At 47.8% G+C, this 15,204-nt stretch overlaps 1 protein-coding gene across 1 annotated transcript; it reads right to left on the bottom strand.

Annotated features, from left to right (window-relative positions):
* Positions 1–378: 378 nt before the first annotated feature.
* On the bottom strand, positions 379–7,337 carry LOC127329034 (uncharacterized). Its single transcript, XM_071821062.1, has 6 exons — positions 7,276–7,337; positions 3,156–3,240; positions 2,313–2,915; positions 1,003–2,198; positions 497–915; positions 379–386 (listed from the first exon to the last, which is right to left on the bottom strand). The coding sequence occupies exons 1-6, from the start codon at positions 7,335–7,337 to the stop codon at positions 379–381; spliced, it is 2,373 nt and encodes a 790-aa protein (XP_071677163.1).
* Between the last annotated feature and the right edge of the window lie 7,867 nt (positions 7,338–15,204).

Below are 15,204 nucleotides of genomic sequence, written 5' to 3'. Positions count from 1 at the left end.
CAAATTTGCTGTATATTTTCCAGTGCAGAAGCATTTTCTGAATTTGTATGTAACATAGTAATTTACCTACTGAATTCATTATCAAGAATTAGTTTGGCGGACTTGATTGCTTCATTTTTTGAGTTACCCAAAGACACACCCAAAGAACTAGCCCTACTGATTATCTGTTCGGGAGAAAAGGATAATAAAGATGCATTTGTATTTTTGGACGAACCTGTTGCGCTTGGATCATACCGACGCTGAGCAGCATACATAGCCCGCTCCATTTGCGTATGATCCGCTGTCGCTTGAGCCCCAATTCTCACACTTGAACGCACGTGCGACGCCCTTGGCTCCGGAATTCCTCCGAACGCAATAATATCATCCCGTGAGTAAGTTTTAACTCCCTCTGTGACGACATTCGCATAAGAAGGTAAGATAGTATTATCAATAGCTGGAATAACTGAGGAGGCTGGATAGGAAGTCGGATTCATAACACTTCCAGCAAGCGACGTACCTCGGGAAGCTGCCTGCCCATGCATATTGGGCTGGTGAACTCCCCCCTGTGTCCCGCCTTGCTCTGGCCACATAGGGCCTGACGGTGTCGTCCGCCCGACAGTGGGCGCCAAGACCGCCGGCGCAACAAGCCCAGACGCTGCGACCCCAGCTGGCGCGGCCGACCTAGGCACCCCAGGCGCTACAATACGGCCCGCCATCGGCGCAGAATGTTGCACGACAGGCGCAACATGTCCTGTATGCCGCCCAGTTTGCGCACCCGGCGCAGAATTCCGGCCCGCCATCGTCACAGCAGCGTGCGCGGTGGATGCTGCATGCGCTGCATGGCTTAGTCGTTGTGACTGTAACATGAACTCTGCCTGGCTGTTATCAGAGTGCCTAGCAGATTCAGTACAACCTTTTGCTCCACCAAAATGAGCACTAGACAGAGGTGAAGAAACTGAATCAAAAACGGGCTCAAGAATATTTGGACTGAGAAAAGGAGATGCAAAATTAACACTAGAATACCTCACTGTATTCTCATTATGTTTATCTTCCATGCTCATAGGAGATAGTATACCATCCGAATTTTTCCCAAGGTTTTGTGCTGCACCCGTAGGAGACTTTGCAAGCTCTTTGCCAAACTTTTGTGCAGACTTCTGACTCTTGTCACCCCCATTGTTTTCACTGTTAGATATATTCATAGACCTTGTAATATCTCCATGAGAAGCGTTTCCGCTCTGGCCATTGCCACCAGCACCTTCATCATCTTCCTTAGAATTATCTGTCATAACAACATCAGCCGGAGGTGGACGCTGCAATCCCTCTACCTCAAACCGAAGACGAAAAAAATCGTTCTTAACCTTTAAATCCCAAGTGTTAGGTATCAACGTGGGGTCAAGACAAGTAACCAGAATACGAAGAACATTATTGGCTCTAGTGAAAACAATGTCCAAGTCCTTTGTTTTACCAAAGACATCCCCAATAGCCCACATAGCCAAAAAATCATCAAGAGCCAGAGGAGGTAACTCATATACCCGTACCCAAACATCCTCCGGAGTCCATGCTGGTTGAATATCTATTTTCCAAAAATCAAAGTGCATATGTATCTGAGTACCTTGAACCTGGAATCGACCGAACCGCTGCACCCTCACAAGATCATGTTTGCTTGGGAAATTTACTTTGAAACTGTTTTGCTCAACCATCTGTACATCCCACTGATACTGATCATCTGTGTCCACTATCCATCTCAACTGTGTAACAATTTCGTCAATTGAGAGAGACCCTCCAGTAATCTTCACACGTCCAAGCCTCGTGTTTTCCACACAAGGTCTCACCGAATCTGACAGGGGCAGTTCCCAGAATGAAAGATCTGGATGTCCCAGACCATACATAGCAATCCTCGGCCTTGGTGCTTTCAGAAGAGGACAATCAGCAGTAGCATGTCCGGACTTCTGGCAACAGTCACACAACACAACAGAGCAATCATTCACACAATGGCCCGGCTTCTTACAGCGATAGGAAGTTGGACCACCCTTCTTCTTCGTTTGGACAGAACCGCCAGCATCTGATCCACCATCCGAAGCCATCCCTCTTCCCTGTTCATCAATGTCTGCATCCACAATGGATACATCCACTGAACGCTGCTCCATGTCTTGATCCTGTTGCAAATGGCCAAGGTTTGGAGAAATAGCAGCATTTTGGTTAACCTTTGGCACATAAGTCTATCTAGCCACATTATTGGAATTAGTAGCATGAACAGTTGGTTGTGCAGGAACTCTAGATGAAATCACAGGCTCTCTCTGGCTAGGTCGATCAACAAATTGACGCGCTAAAACCTCAGCTGTCTGCTTAACCAATTGCTGCTCTCTAGCCGATAAACCTCCGTTATTATATGCATTACGATTTGAGTCATACCTTCCTCCATAACCAGAATTGGTGAACCTCCGGTTGTTGTAGCTCCCATAGTTTCCTCCAAAATTTCGACGGCCATCGCCGGCGCCATTGTTTGGACGGAAATTTGGGTTACGATTACCAGCCCCGTAGTTGTTCGGGCGAACATCACCAGCCCGAAACACACCGTCACCATAAACAGTACTGCTGGCCTGCCTATCACCAGCTTCCGTCGACTCCGCTGTGCCGCTCGGACCCCCGTGCTCATACTGCATGCGTTCACCATTGGGACCTCCATCCCAACGGCCTCCACCACGCCCTCCCGACGATGGCGCTGTACCGCTCGGGCCCCCTTGTTCAAGTCGGCCACCATTGGGGCCACCGTCCCACCGGCCTCCACCACGCCCTCCCGCTGGCGGTGCACGCCCGCGGTAATTCCCTGAACCATCTCGGCTGGCCATGGCGGCGGCGAGGATGCCAGAAGACGAAGCCTCCCGTACGCTCGGTTGGGACACGGAATTAGCGACACCGAACCCTAGAGTCCGTATCTAGCCACGATCAAAGTGTAGCCAATGACAGACAGAAGGTCGTCTCGTCGATCGCCCCAGGCCCATATGGCCCTGCAATTGGGCAAATCGGCGGACTGCATATTCATGGTCCGGTAGGCCCACAAAGTTCATATGAGTTTGAAATTGGATCGGATTCGTAGCAGAATTTGGGGTAGTCATCAGCGCAGATCGAAGAGGACTCCGTCGAGTCATCTGTGCTCGTCTCTTACGCCGATAAACCGAGATCCATTCAGCTGCGTCAAATTTTTCCAAAGCAAATGTTGTGGGCGACAGCACCGGAAGGGCCTGCTTCTTCATCTCACACCTGCTCACAGAAGACATCACACCATTATCAAGCAAAGATGGATTCTCACCTGATCGGAGAGTTTGGGCCGCCTCTCTCTGTCTTCTTCTTTTCTCTTCTCGTCGCCTGATCGCTGAAGTCGCCGCCTCAGCTAGACCGCACGCCTCCTCCACCGGCGTCCGACATAGATAGGCAAGGGGGCCTATCGCCGGCGAAACCAGTTCCTCTCCGTCGTCTTCATCGGTGTCGTCGACGTCCGATCCTTGGGCGAGCGCCCAGAATCGCCCCGGCGTCGCCCGTAACGGGCGTCCGTGAAACCCGGTCATGTTCTGTACAATGCTATGAGGTTCCGGTAGGTGCTTGGCTGCGTCTTACTACTCTTGAAGGCAAACGAATGTGCCTGAAGTTCATGCCTCGCACGTCGGTTAGACGTCCAGATTCTGTGCTGCGACACCAGCCACATGGAGATCTTTTTCTCCAGCGTCGCCTTGCGCTCCTCCAGATAGCCTCGCCCAGCTGATCTCTGATACCTCCTTGAAACAACATACTTTACGTGGATTTGGCCGTGTACGTAATGACCGGAGCTAGACCATGGCCAGGCCAGCTGAAACTGTCTTGCGCGTTTTCATCCCGAGGCACCGCCAACCAAAGCGCGATCACCTTCGTGACCCCTCCTGTCGCAAGCGTGCCGGGTAAGTCAGAAATCAATTTCTTATCCGTTGAGGCTTGGGCGACGGTTCTTGAATTGATCAATTGACGACCCATTTTGCTGAACGTTAGAAACAGCCCCAGAGCGAAATCCTCTGCCGACCGTCCGCCGATCCATTCGTCACGCCAAAATAAGGACACTGCGGCCATCTTCAACTCTGATTAATTCTTATTATTACCAGACTGCAAAAAACTGGGCGAGCCTGGGGACACAAGCCCACTGGGCATTAAAAAAAGGAAAATGATACACAGCGACGCCGCACGGTTTTGCTCGCGGTGCGACGGTGCATTGCGATTTGGAAAACGTCATCGCGCCCCTTAGAAGCCGCGACACGTCCTCTGCTTCCCACTTGCACCTTATCTCTTTATTATGATCTTTGAACCACCCATTCTCTCTCGGTGAGCCCAACACAAGCAAAGCGCGTTTAGAGTCTCGCCGGAGCGGGGCGAAAGGAGGAGGCCGTCGCCACGCGAGCACGGAATGGGGAGGCGCACGGCGACGAGGACATGGAGCCACAGGCGTTGCTCCCCAATTTGCACGCCAATCCGATGCCTGCTCCATCCCTGCCCGGACGGGACCCCGACGCCACCTCCATCTTTTCCCCCGTCCGTAGTCCTGGCCGTGCCTGATTCGGTGGAGGCGGCTTGATCTTGCCTGACTAATTCGCGCACCTCGAGCTTGCCGGCCTAATCCGGGCGTGCGCCTCAAGCTCGCCGGCCTCATCCGCACACGAGCTTCAAGTTCGCCAATGGACGCGCCTCGACCTCGTCGGCCGTATCCGCGCGCGCCTCAAGCTGGCCGGCCTTATGCGCACACGTGCCTCGAGTTTTCCGGTGGACGCGCCTCGAGCTCGCCGGCCACATCCGCGTCAGTGCCTCGAGTTCGCCGGTGGAGGCGCCTCGAGCCCATCGGGCGCCGGCCTATTCCTCCGCTCTCCCATGGCGATGCAGAGGAAATCGCGCAGGAGTAATTAGTGTGCCAATTAGGCATAATTAATTTGGTAGTTAGGCATAATTATTTCGGCAATTAGGCTCAAATTGAGCCGCTCAATGTTTGGCAGCTTTGTAATTTAATATGACAAATGTTATTAATACGGAGTAATTGAATCGGGCAACTAGGCCTAATTAATCAGGCAATCAGTACCTGATTAATCGGGCAATTATAGTAATATAAGTGACCTCGTCAAATATGCTTAATCGATTTTCCATTTTAGTAGTAATATGGAAATTAGTAACGACTAACCAGGCAACTAAGGGTACTTAACCTGGCTATCAGTAATTACCGGTCAATTAGTCACAATCCGATCAGTTGGAAAATCATGTTTGACCATCGCTCGCATGTGGCTGAATTTTTTTTGCAGCTTGTTTTGATCTGATAAGGGCACATGTGTGCATGTAGACACACGGATGCGATTGCATGTACTGATATATATTGGGCCGCACGCCAGTTAATTGGACTCTGAATGAGCCGTCGCACGCCGGATGCTTCTGTGCGGCGCCGCTGCCTAGCTTTGTCCTTAAAAAAAAAGTGCACATAAAAAGAAGGGAAAATCTAATAAACCGCGCCGCACAAGAAGCACATTCATGCGGCGCGACACGATACATGGAAAAAGTGCATCGTGCCCTTATAGAGATGCTCCACTCGTGTAGTCGTGTTGACCTTATCTTCTGGCAGCCTTCTCTCTTTTTTCGATAAAGATGGTATATTAATATCCCGAAGATATCAATTACACCCAGCCTCTATAACATTATGCCCTAATGACATAAAGAATGCACACAGCTAAAAAAAGGAAAAAATAACTACAGAAATGAAAGTCCTGCTACATATATCCATAATCTGAAACAGCAACACTGAGACCACCAAGACAACACCAGATCAGCTTCTCCATAAGCGACGTCTCCAAGAAGGAAACAATACACAAAAACTGTCGTCGTCCGATCATAGATCTTAGGTTTTCACTCTGAGGAAAGTACTCACTCTCAAAACAAGAACATCGCCAGACACAACCAATTAAGGCCAGACATTGGATTTTCACCCTGAAAGATAAGACTGTAAACTTCTCCTGTGCAGTCGCCCCCACATACCAATCGTTGTTTCAAGTCACGAATCACCAAGCCAATTTCAGCTCACACCAAGATCCGACCACCATTGCTATTCCACCAATCTCGGCTTGATGACCTTCTCCGCTAGCACCATGGAAAGAAAACAACTTCATGATATTAACAGCCAGCAGAGCTTCGAGGCGCTCACTCTGAAATCAAATAGCCACATAAAAAACATGGTTGCGCACGATCGAAACCACCCAATCCAGCAATCTTCAGGCATTATTCGCACAATGAATTCCGCCGGCAGGGTCTTCCGAAACACGACAATCCACCCAGACTACAGGGAACAAGCGTCCGATAGATCTTCAACTTAGTATGATAAGAATCCGAGGACCGTCGCCTTTATTCAGATCGGACCCCAACGATGCTGACCATCTGGGACGGCCAAGGCAAAGGCAGAGATACTAGGCGAAGAAGCCCTCGCCAGCAGGGCCCCACAGCCAGCAGCCGACCCTCCACCGTCGGCAACCAACACCGTGGAGAGGATAAGGGTTGAACCGATCTAGTTTTAGTACCCAACCGGCCCAACCCCCTGGACCTTCGTCGGCGGCACATCGCGCCACCGGTGGCCATCACGACCACCACCCCGACCCGGGACTCCGCCCGGATCGCGTCGCCACGGACGCGCCGCCCACCGCCGCCCAGCAGCTAGAGCAGCCGACCATGGCTACCGCACCGTTCCCAGACCACCGTTTGGTGGCTGGGCCCACCACCACCGCGGCTGAGGACGGCGGCAGTGGCGGCGAGGAGGGCCGGCGCGGCCGGTTCGGAGTGGCGGCACGGGGGGTCGCCCCTAGAACCTCCCTGGGGAGCGGCCCGAGGGTTTGTTGTGCCTATGCTGATTACGATCGACTATGGTACTAGACTTTGATTGATGGATGCAGTCTTCTCTCTTAGAGCATGTCTAACAGACCCCTTAAAAGGCCCAACCCCGTAAAATAACCGCCGATATACGGGGTAGGCCTCTACCCGGCCGTCTAGCAGACCCCGTAAAACAGGCCCCCGTGTCGATTTTTTACAGTTTCGGCTACGGGGTGGCTTTTGGCCCCTTACTTGTACGGGGCGGGAGGCCGAATACAGGGCCAAACCCTCACTCGTGGCACGCTGAATTTTCAGAAATCGCAACTGCTTCCGCGCGATGGCTGTTGGCGCTCGTCGGTGCCTCCGGCGTGGCGGCGGCTCAGTTCGCCGGTGAATTCGCGCCGTGGGTGCCAGCGGCGGGTTGGTCGGCTTGAGGACGACCTGCAGGTGGGCGCGCGGGTGGGGTTGGGGAGGCGGACGAGGTGCAGCTCCACGGCAGCCATGGCGGGCGTCCGGAGCGGGAGCGGGCACGGCCGGCGTGGGGACGGCCGGAGCGGGCGCGGCCAAGGCTGGCGGTGGCCGTAGAGGGAACGGGCGCGGCTGACCGTGGCGGGCGGTGGCCGAAGCTCACGCGGGGCCGTGGCGGGCGGGGGAGGGCGGCCTTGGCGGGCGGGGCGGGCGGCCTTCGCGGGCGGGGGCGGGCGGCCGTGGGCTGATTTTTTCCTCCTCTACTACATCTCGTTTGCTGATTTTTTCCTACCGAGATTCTCGGAGTGTTTGCGTATATGAACCCTGTGAGCATCCCTTAGTTGCATATGTCTAAAAAATAATGGGAACAAGGATTCATCTCAACTTTACTAGGGAATCTTGTCGTGGCTTTTGACAATACGGCATACTTGAGGATGCAAATTCGATTTTACAGGAATTTGGTAGCAGAGAGGATGTAATCTCGGTTGATGAGTGAATTAGTACTATAGTTGACTTTTGTAGCAATTGCCATATTAATTAGAGCTAGTTGGTAGAATAATTAGACGCAATTGATAGATTAAATAGGTTGCATGTGCCAATTCCACTGGTAGAAAAGAGGTCTTCTATCTCAACCCATTAGTTTTCAAATACTTTGGTCCGAGACTAATGGGTTTTTAGTCCCGGTTCTGCTGGGGAACCGAGATTAATGCTCCGGTCGGGACTAAAGATCTACCCTTTAGTTCCGGTTGGTGTCCCCAACCGAAATTAAAGGTTTTTCCCGGTTTTTTTTTACTCCCAACGCACCTTCACCCCTCCCTCCCCCCCCCCCCCCCTCGTCGATCGCCTTTTTTTTGCTTTGTAAAATACAAAAGAAGATGATAGAAATTAAAAAAATAAAATATCGTCGGAAAAACGTATAATATATCAAAATCATCGTGGAAAAAAGTTACATCCGAATTCACCATCCTGCATAAAGATTACTATTACTTTTACCCAATTTTTAGATTTTCAAATTTTTAGGTTTTAGGTTTGTCAAAAAAAATATTTAAAAATTTAAAAATAATACAAATTAAAAAGTTAATTTTTATTCAAGATTACTATTACATCATTACTTTTGTTTATTAAAAGAATTATTTTAAATTCAAACAATATAAGAATGTGACATCGACCAATATGTTAATAGGATTGATATGATACTAGTATCACATACATGCGCGCGAAGCACTTGGATGTGGGACAGGATGGAACTCGGAAGTTAAGCGTTCTAGTGCTAGAGTAGTGGGAGGATCGGTAACCGCGCGGGAAGTTTGACCACGAGTAAGTAATTTGACTAGAGATAATTGTAGTTAGAGACTAAACTATGCAAATAATTGAAATAATAGAAATTCTGAAAAAATAGAAAAAATGGAGTGAAAAAATTAGAAAAAATATTTTTTTTTCACCTGGAAGCATTTTTGCCTCGATGCACGCAGCCCACGTGGATGGACCTTTAGTCCCGGTTCGTAAGCAACCGAGACTAAAGTGGTGGGCTTTAGTCTCACATATTTAGTCCTAGTTGCACAACCGGAACTAAATCCCCTTATGAACCGGGACTAAACGCATTTTTCTACTAGTGTTTCGTACTAGTAATTGCCAAATTAGTTTAGTACCGAGGAGTTGTAATTAACATATTAGTTAGCTGTAACTGCCAGATTTAGTTTAGAGCCTTGCTACCCTATTACTAATTTTAAGAGTAGTTTTTTTTTTGATAGGTATACGTATCTATTAAGTCATAGACAAACCAGAGTACAGAACACATACACCTAGAAGGACACGTGAACCCGTGCACATTGCAGAAAAGCCTCTCTGAAAAGAAGAAACTACAAAGAATTCCTTGGGGAATCCTGCTCCACTAGATCCGACCCGCCGCCCAACTCCGGCACCGGCACCGGCAAAGCGAGCACCAAGAGAGGGAGAGACGGAAACCAACGAAGCCGAGGTAGAAGCAGATCCATCGCCGACGGACGGCTTTATGAACCTCGAGAAAACGAGCACCAGAGGTGCCCACATGTCGCTGAGTTCATCTTCCACCTCCAGATCCGCCGCACCACGTCGAGGACGTCGAAGATCAGCCCCCGATCTGCCTTCCACAAGCCTCAAACCAAGCACGGGCCACGGTATCCACCGGACAACCGCCAGCCAGAACATGCCGACGGTCGCAGCTCCTGCACACGAACCCCCATCTTCCCACCAGCGCTGGAGAAGACGCTGGCGTGACACGGATGAAGAGGAGGACTAAAAGTCTATAACGAGATCCCCGCTGTCGCCCCAGCGATCTCGCCTAGACAAAACAGCTCCAACAGATCCGCCCCAGACCGTCAGCAAGCTGACAATCAGCAGCAGAATGCGAGCACTTTTATTCACCACCGCCACCATCTCCTCTGAGGACGAAAAGGGGGTAGCAGTAAACCTAACAACACATCTAACCCTAGCTACTGTACACAAGTCCACCCGGCCAGATCAATGTCTCCTCCACTCCCAGCGACGGCAGAGCCGTTCGGAGAGGAAGGAGACGCGGATCTGGTCGAATTTTAAGAGTAGTTAGGTCCTAATCGCCAGATTGATTCTGGGTATTGTGCCAACTTAAACGAGACTAGTTGCCAGATTAACTAGTGTCGAGTCTTGTGTTTTCTTCCGGTGTTTTCATTTTGGTTAAAACCTGGTAGCCAAATCAAAGTAATCTGGCAATCAAATCTAGTTAATCTGGTAAACCTGGTAAGCTAGAAGGTGTTTGTGTATTAGGTGTTACACTGCGGTGTTTGGGGGAATTGCTGGATTCCTCACCATGAGACAAGCTCTGTAAGTTTTTTTTATCACGTTGATGGTGCCGCATGGTAGGAATCTTTTGCATGTCAGCCACACTGCCATAGTCACGTGGCCAGAAGGGCGCCCTTCAAGCGAACGAAAATATGGGCACACACTCAAACCTTACGCGGTGGGGCTAGAGGAATCCGCCGCACGAATCCCTATCCACCGCACGAGAAGGGATTCGTGCGGCACTGCCCGCTCGTAGTTCTGTCGAAGAAAGAAAACCTACCTTTTATCATGGGTAAGCCCTGCCAGGGTCTAGCTGAAGCTGAATCACATCGTATTGGCCACTCCCAAGTCCCAACGCACCCTCAATGCTAAAAAGTTCTTGATTCCCAAACCTCCAAACTCCTCGGGCTGGCACACCAGATTTCAGGCTACCAATCTCACAACCCTCAAGTGAACGGGGGAGGGTTAGAAACAGGAGAGCTCTCGCGTCATGGCCACTTCAGGTGCCGACGCTGTTCTCTCACCATAGGCCACCCCCATCGCGTCCGAGCTGGCCTTCCTCTCCTCGCCAGCTTCTCGTGGGAAGAAGATCGCAGGAAGCCTGTGCTAGGGTTGGAGGACTGGAGGAGCAAGACTCGCAAGGCAGGGGCTGGTGTAGCGCTGGTTGGCTTCTTCGACGCTGCCAGGTCTGCGCCTTCCTTCCTCACCGGGCGAAGATGTCCCCGTTTCCGTTACCATGAGAGACCCTGGGTGAGCTCAAGGATCCTCCGTTTGGCCGTCTGGCATGTTGCCGCAGCCTCCGGTAGCCCCATCCACCGGGCCAACCACTCTACCTCCAGAGCCGGCCGCCGTGCTTGCTGCTTCCGTCCTCGCTTGCCGCAGGTCAGACCCAGCCGTTGGTAGGCAGATGCGTCGTGCTCGTGGCTTCTGCAAGACTGCGTTGGCATGTCCCTGCTTCTTGCCCTCTATGCGGAGAGCTGCACGACCCTGCTGTGATGTTTGAGGGACTTGGGTCCCTGTCGCTGCTGTTGTTTGAGGAGATTCCCGAAGCTCCATCACCATCGTTGACCGTTGATGTCTCCTGTGATGCCCAATGCACCGATGATGTGAGCTGGGGGAGAAGGTGCCAGGGAAGAAGGAGTGTACCGACAATGTGCACATTGAGGCGACACGGCCTGACAAGGTGGAGACTCGTCTGCTTGGTCCTTCTTCACCGGCGGCAAGCGGCGGCCTCTCGGGTGTTTCTACTGATGCCTCTATTGTTGCGGAGGAGGGCTCAGAGCATGTGCGCCAGGAGCACCACTCCTGCCAGGGTGTTACCGCAAGCGGTTGACGGAAGGCCTCGAGTGTAGCCTTGCCTTCAAGCATTGGGCTAGAGGAAGGTTGTAATATCCTAGGTTTAGAGGCTACAAAATGAGAGAACACCAAAGTGTGCATTGCATTCATGCATAGAAAATCCGGGGAATTTTCGCGCTTTCAAATAAGACTTACCACAGTAACTGAAGTTTCACTTAACTTGCTGGAACTGAAGTAGATCATCAAGTCAAGCGCTATAAACTTCACTGTGACCTTTGTTAAACCTTGTTTTGGGTAGAAATGACTTGATCTATGGACTAGACCAAATGGAATTAGTTTTACAACAAACAAAACCCTAAGTAAGGATCAACTACAATATCTTATCAAGGTTCTCAACATGACATTCTTTACTACAACACATGAATCATTTTCAATCATAAATCAAAGAACACAATTAATTAAGAAACTATTCTTTACTTATCTTATCCATGTCTTTTACTAAATAAATATTCCTACCATGATTCACATGGTATATCTTTTCAACTACAAGACTTGAATCCATGCCAAGGACATTCATTTCGTTCTTCATCAACCCTTGACCATTCAATCTTGTTTCCTCTAATTCATTAACACTAAACCTCAGAGAAAGGAGAGGGTCATCTATATGTGTTTACACCATTCACTGAGTAGAATCATAGATTAATATTCAAACCCTATCTAAGTGAGGTAAGTAATTGATACTAGCTAAGGCTATAAGGAGTACAAGTAAAGTACTAAACCCTACTTGACCTAGATAACACTTGATGGTAAGTAAGAACCTATTCTACTAGTGATCCAAGAGAGGCAAGTGTTGTGATCATTACAACTTTGTAATGCTCATAAACCCTGAAGAAATTCTACCTATCCAAGAGAGCTCAAGCTAAAGATGTATACCCAAGTATGTGATCCATACTTGATCTTGGAGAGGAGGACCATGTTTCACTAATGAACCATTATGAGATCAATACTTTGATCATTACCAATTGGGAAATGATCATAAACCCTAAGGATCTAGATGAGTGTGATGAGAGGAAGAATAAAGAGAGATTAATGAGGAATAAGTTGATCATGTCTAATGCATGATCCTACCTTGTTGATTTAAAAGATAAGATAAACCTAAGTAATAAGAAGAGATCATCCACCACATAAAATGATAGATCCCTAGCAATTAAACCTGGACCAATCCTCATGCCTTGAGTAGAGGAGTAATGGCATTGTACCTAATCCTTGCACATTCAAACACTTGAGACAACCTTAGCATTGTCTTGTTACAAGAATCATCACAAAGTCAGGAGGAGTAACCCTAGGGAATTAAACATAACTATAGCTTATGCTTATACCCAATTCTAGTTTGAGTATCACATGGGTGATGACCACAAAAACCCTAGACCATATTTGAGTTTCAATACACGTATCACTTGGGATTATAAGTAGAATCCTGCCATACCTCATGCCCATGTATACTTAAATTAGTGAAGCATCACAAAATCTTAAACCCTTTCACATAGGATACACTCCACATAAAATATTGTTTCTTAACTTGTGAATCATGGATCACAAGCATAAACCCAAGTCACATATACCTTAAGTCTAAAAGCCATTTAGGTGGTTAGTGTAAAAAAACCAATATAAAACCCTACAATTCCATCTTAGTGGGTAGATTTGCTAAGTACCCTATAACTCAAAACTCTATCTTAGTAAATGCATGACTTATCAGAATTATATGACGTGCTTATGAATTCTCAAATCAATGTGCTAAGAAAACCATATTAATAATTCCAGAATAAAACCTAAACCCTATATTTCAACCCATGAGTTTTAAACAAACAGTCACTATTAGAATTTCACCCAAGTTTGTGTAGTAAGTAAATAAAACTACTCAAAGATTTATATATTTTCTATAAGAGAAATAGTAAACACGCTATAAGATCCAAGACCCCACATTTTACTCACATTACTTTAGAAGATAATTAAAAACCCTTCTTTGCCCTAGCAATCATTAAGTACATGAAATCATGCCATAAGAACTTGTTCTTAAATTCAAGTAGTAAATCTCTGCCTTGTATATTATTATAAGGAACTACAAAATAAAATCCTAGCTATCACTAGGTAATTATTCCAACCTGAACCAAACTATTTAATACTAAAATTGTATAAATAGAAACAATTCATATTGTGAAACCTGTTTAAAGTTTTGAATAAGACCCATACTAATAACCATATAACCAAATTTTAAATATTTGAAAACAAGGAATTTATCTAGTGGGAAGCTCTTATGTATTCCAGTAGAAGTCAAATATTCCGTACACCTGCAAAATAGAGAAGAATTTAAAACTTGAATTCGGACAACAAATAACAAAAGAGAAAAATAGAAAATGAAAATAGAAAACAAAGAAAGGGAGAGGGACTTACCAGAGAAGGCCATCGCGACCCAGGCGTAGCCCAATAGAAGCCCAAAACCTCAGCCCACCTCGTGGCCCAGCACACTTACCCCTTCGGGTTCTTTTCACGCAGGAGGGGGAGGTCATCATCAACCTCCCGATCCTGCAAGCTGCTCGGTGGCAGCACCATGGCCACCGGCCGCGCCAAGATGTGTGCCGCTGCCCCCAAACGTCTATAAGATCGTTTCTCTGCCGCAAGATGAACCATAACCCTAAATTCCCCATTTCTTTCTTCTTCTCCGCGAGTGCACGAAACCCTAGCTTGCCGGCCGCTGCTTCGTTCTCCCATTTCCGACCACCCCGGAGCCGACGGTGTAGCTCCGGAGAAGCGCCTCGTCATGCTGATCTTCCTGGAGAAGTCACTCATAAGGGGAGCCCGGAGAAGGAGAAATCGAAGATTCCCTTCCACGGTTCTATGAGGAAAACGGCGACCGTATCATCCCCGCCGTCCTCAATCCACCCCGGCGACAGTCCAGGGAGCATCCAGGTGATTATCTGCTTCTCCAGAGCTTCCTTTTGCATCCCAGTTCGCGCTATAGCTCGCTATCACCATCGCTCGCCGGAGACCGCCGCGTCTCATGGTCGTTGGTAGGGTTCCAGAAACACTTTCGAGCGGCGTCGCCACTATTTGCTTGGCCTTCGCGTGTTGGTTTGAACGAAACCACTCGCCCATCCTCTCGAGCCCAGGAACGTCGCCACCGTGGTCGACTGACTCGCCAGAGAGGAGCTCCCAAGGCACATCCCCAATTTTGACTTGGTCATCCCACGTGGCTGCTGACATGGCCTTGACTCCAGCTGTCAATGACTAGGGATATATCCATCCCGGGTGTAAATAGCATTTCCTATTTATTTAAATTCCCAGAAAATATCTGAAATTTTGTAGATATATATAAAATTCATCTTAGCTCAGAAAAATACAAATGAGATATCAAAATGTTCATAAAAATAAAATCTATCCAATAAAAATATAATACGTATGAAATTTTTATTTTAAATAAAAAATTAATTTTTGAACCCTATTGTTTATGCTTTTCCTTTTATTCTAAATTCAAATAAAATTCAATAATTAGTAAAACTTTTCCAAATAAATAAAAACCATTAAGTAAAAAATGAAACACTAAAGACTAATTTAACTTTATCATTATATTATTAAATCCTTAATAGAAAAATTTAAACCTAAATAAAATTTATCTTAATTATTAATCTTCTAACAATAATAAAATGCTAAGACCATTATTATTTTTATTTAAAAGTCATTAATAATTTCAACTTTATCGCCAATTTATTACCTTAGGACTTGCATCACAAATAGGAAACCCTAATCCATATT

This window comes from Lolium perenne, chromosome 1, assembly GCF_019359855.2.
Source record: "Lolium perenne isolate Kyuss_39 chromosome 1, Kyuss_2.0, whole genome shotgun sequence".
In the NCBI taxonomy this organism is placed as follows: domain Eukaryota; kingdom Viridiplantae; phylum Streptophyta; class Magnoliopsida; order Poales; family Poaceae; genus Lolium; species Lolium perenne.
The sequence above is the reverse complement of the archived record's forward strand: the minus strand, read 5'-3'. Positions and strand labels throughout refer to the sequence as shown.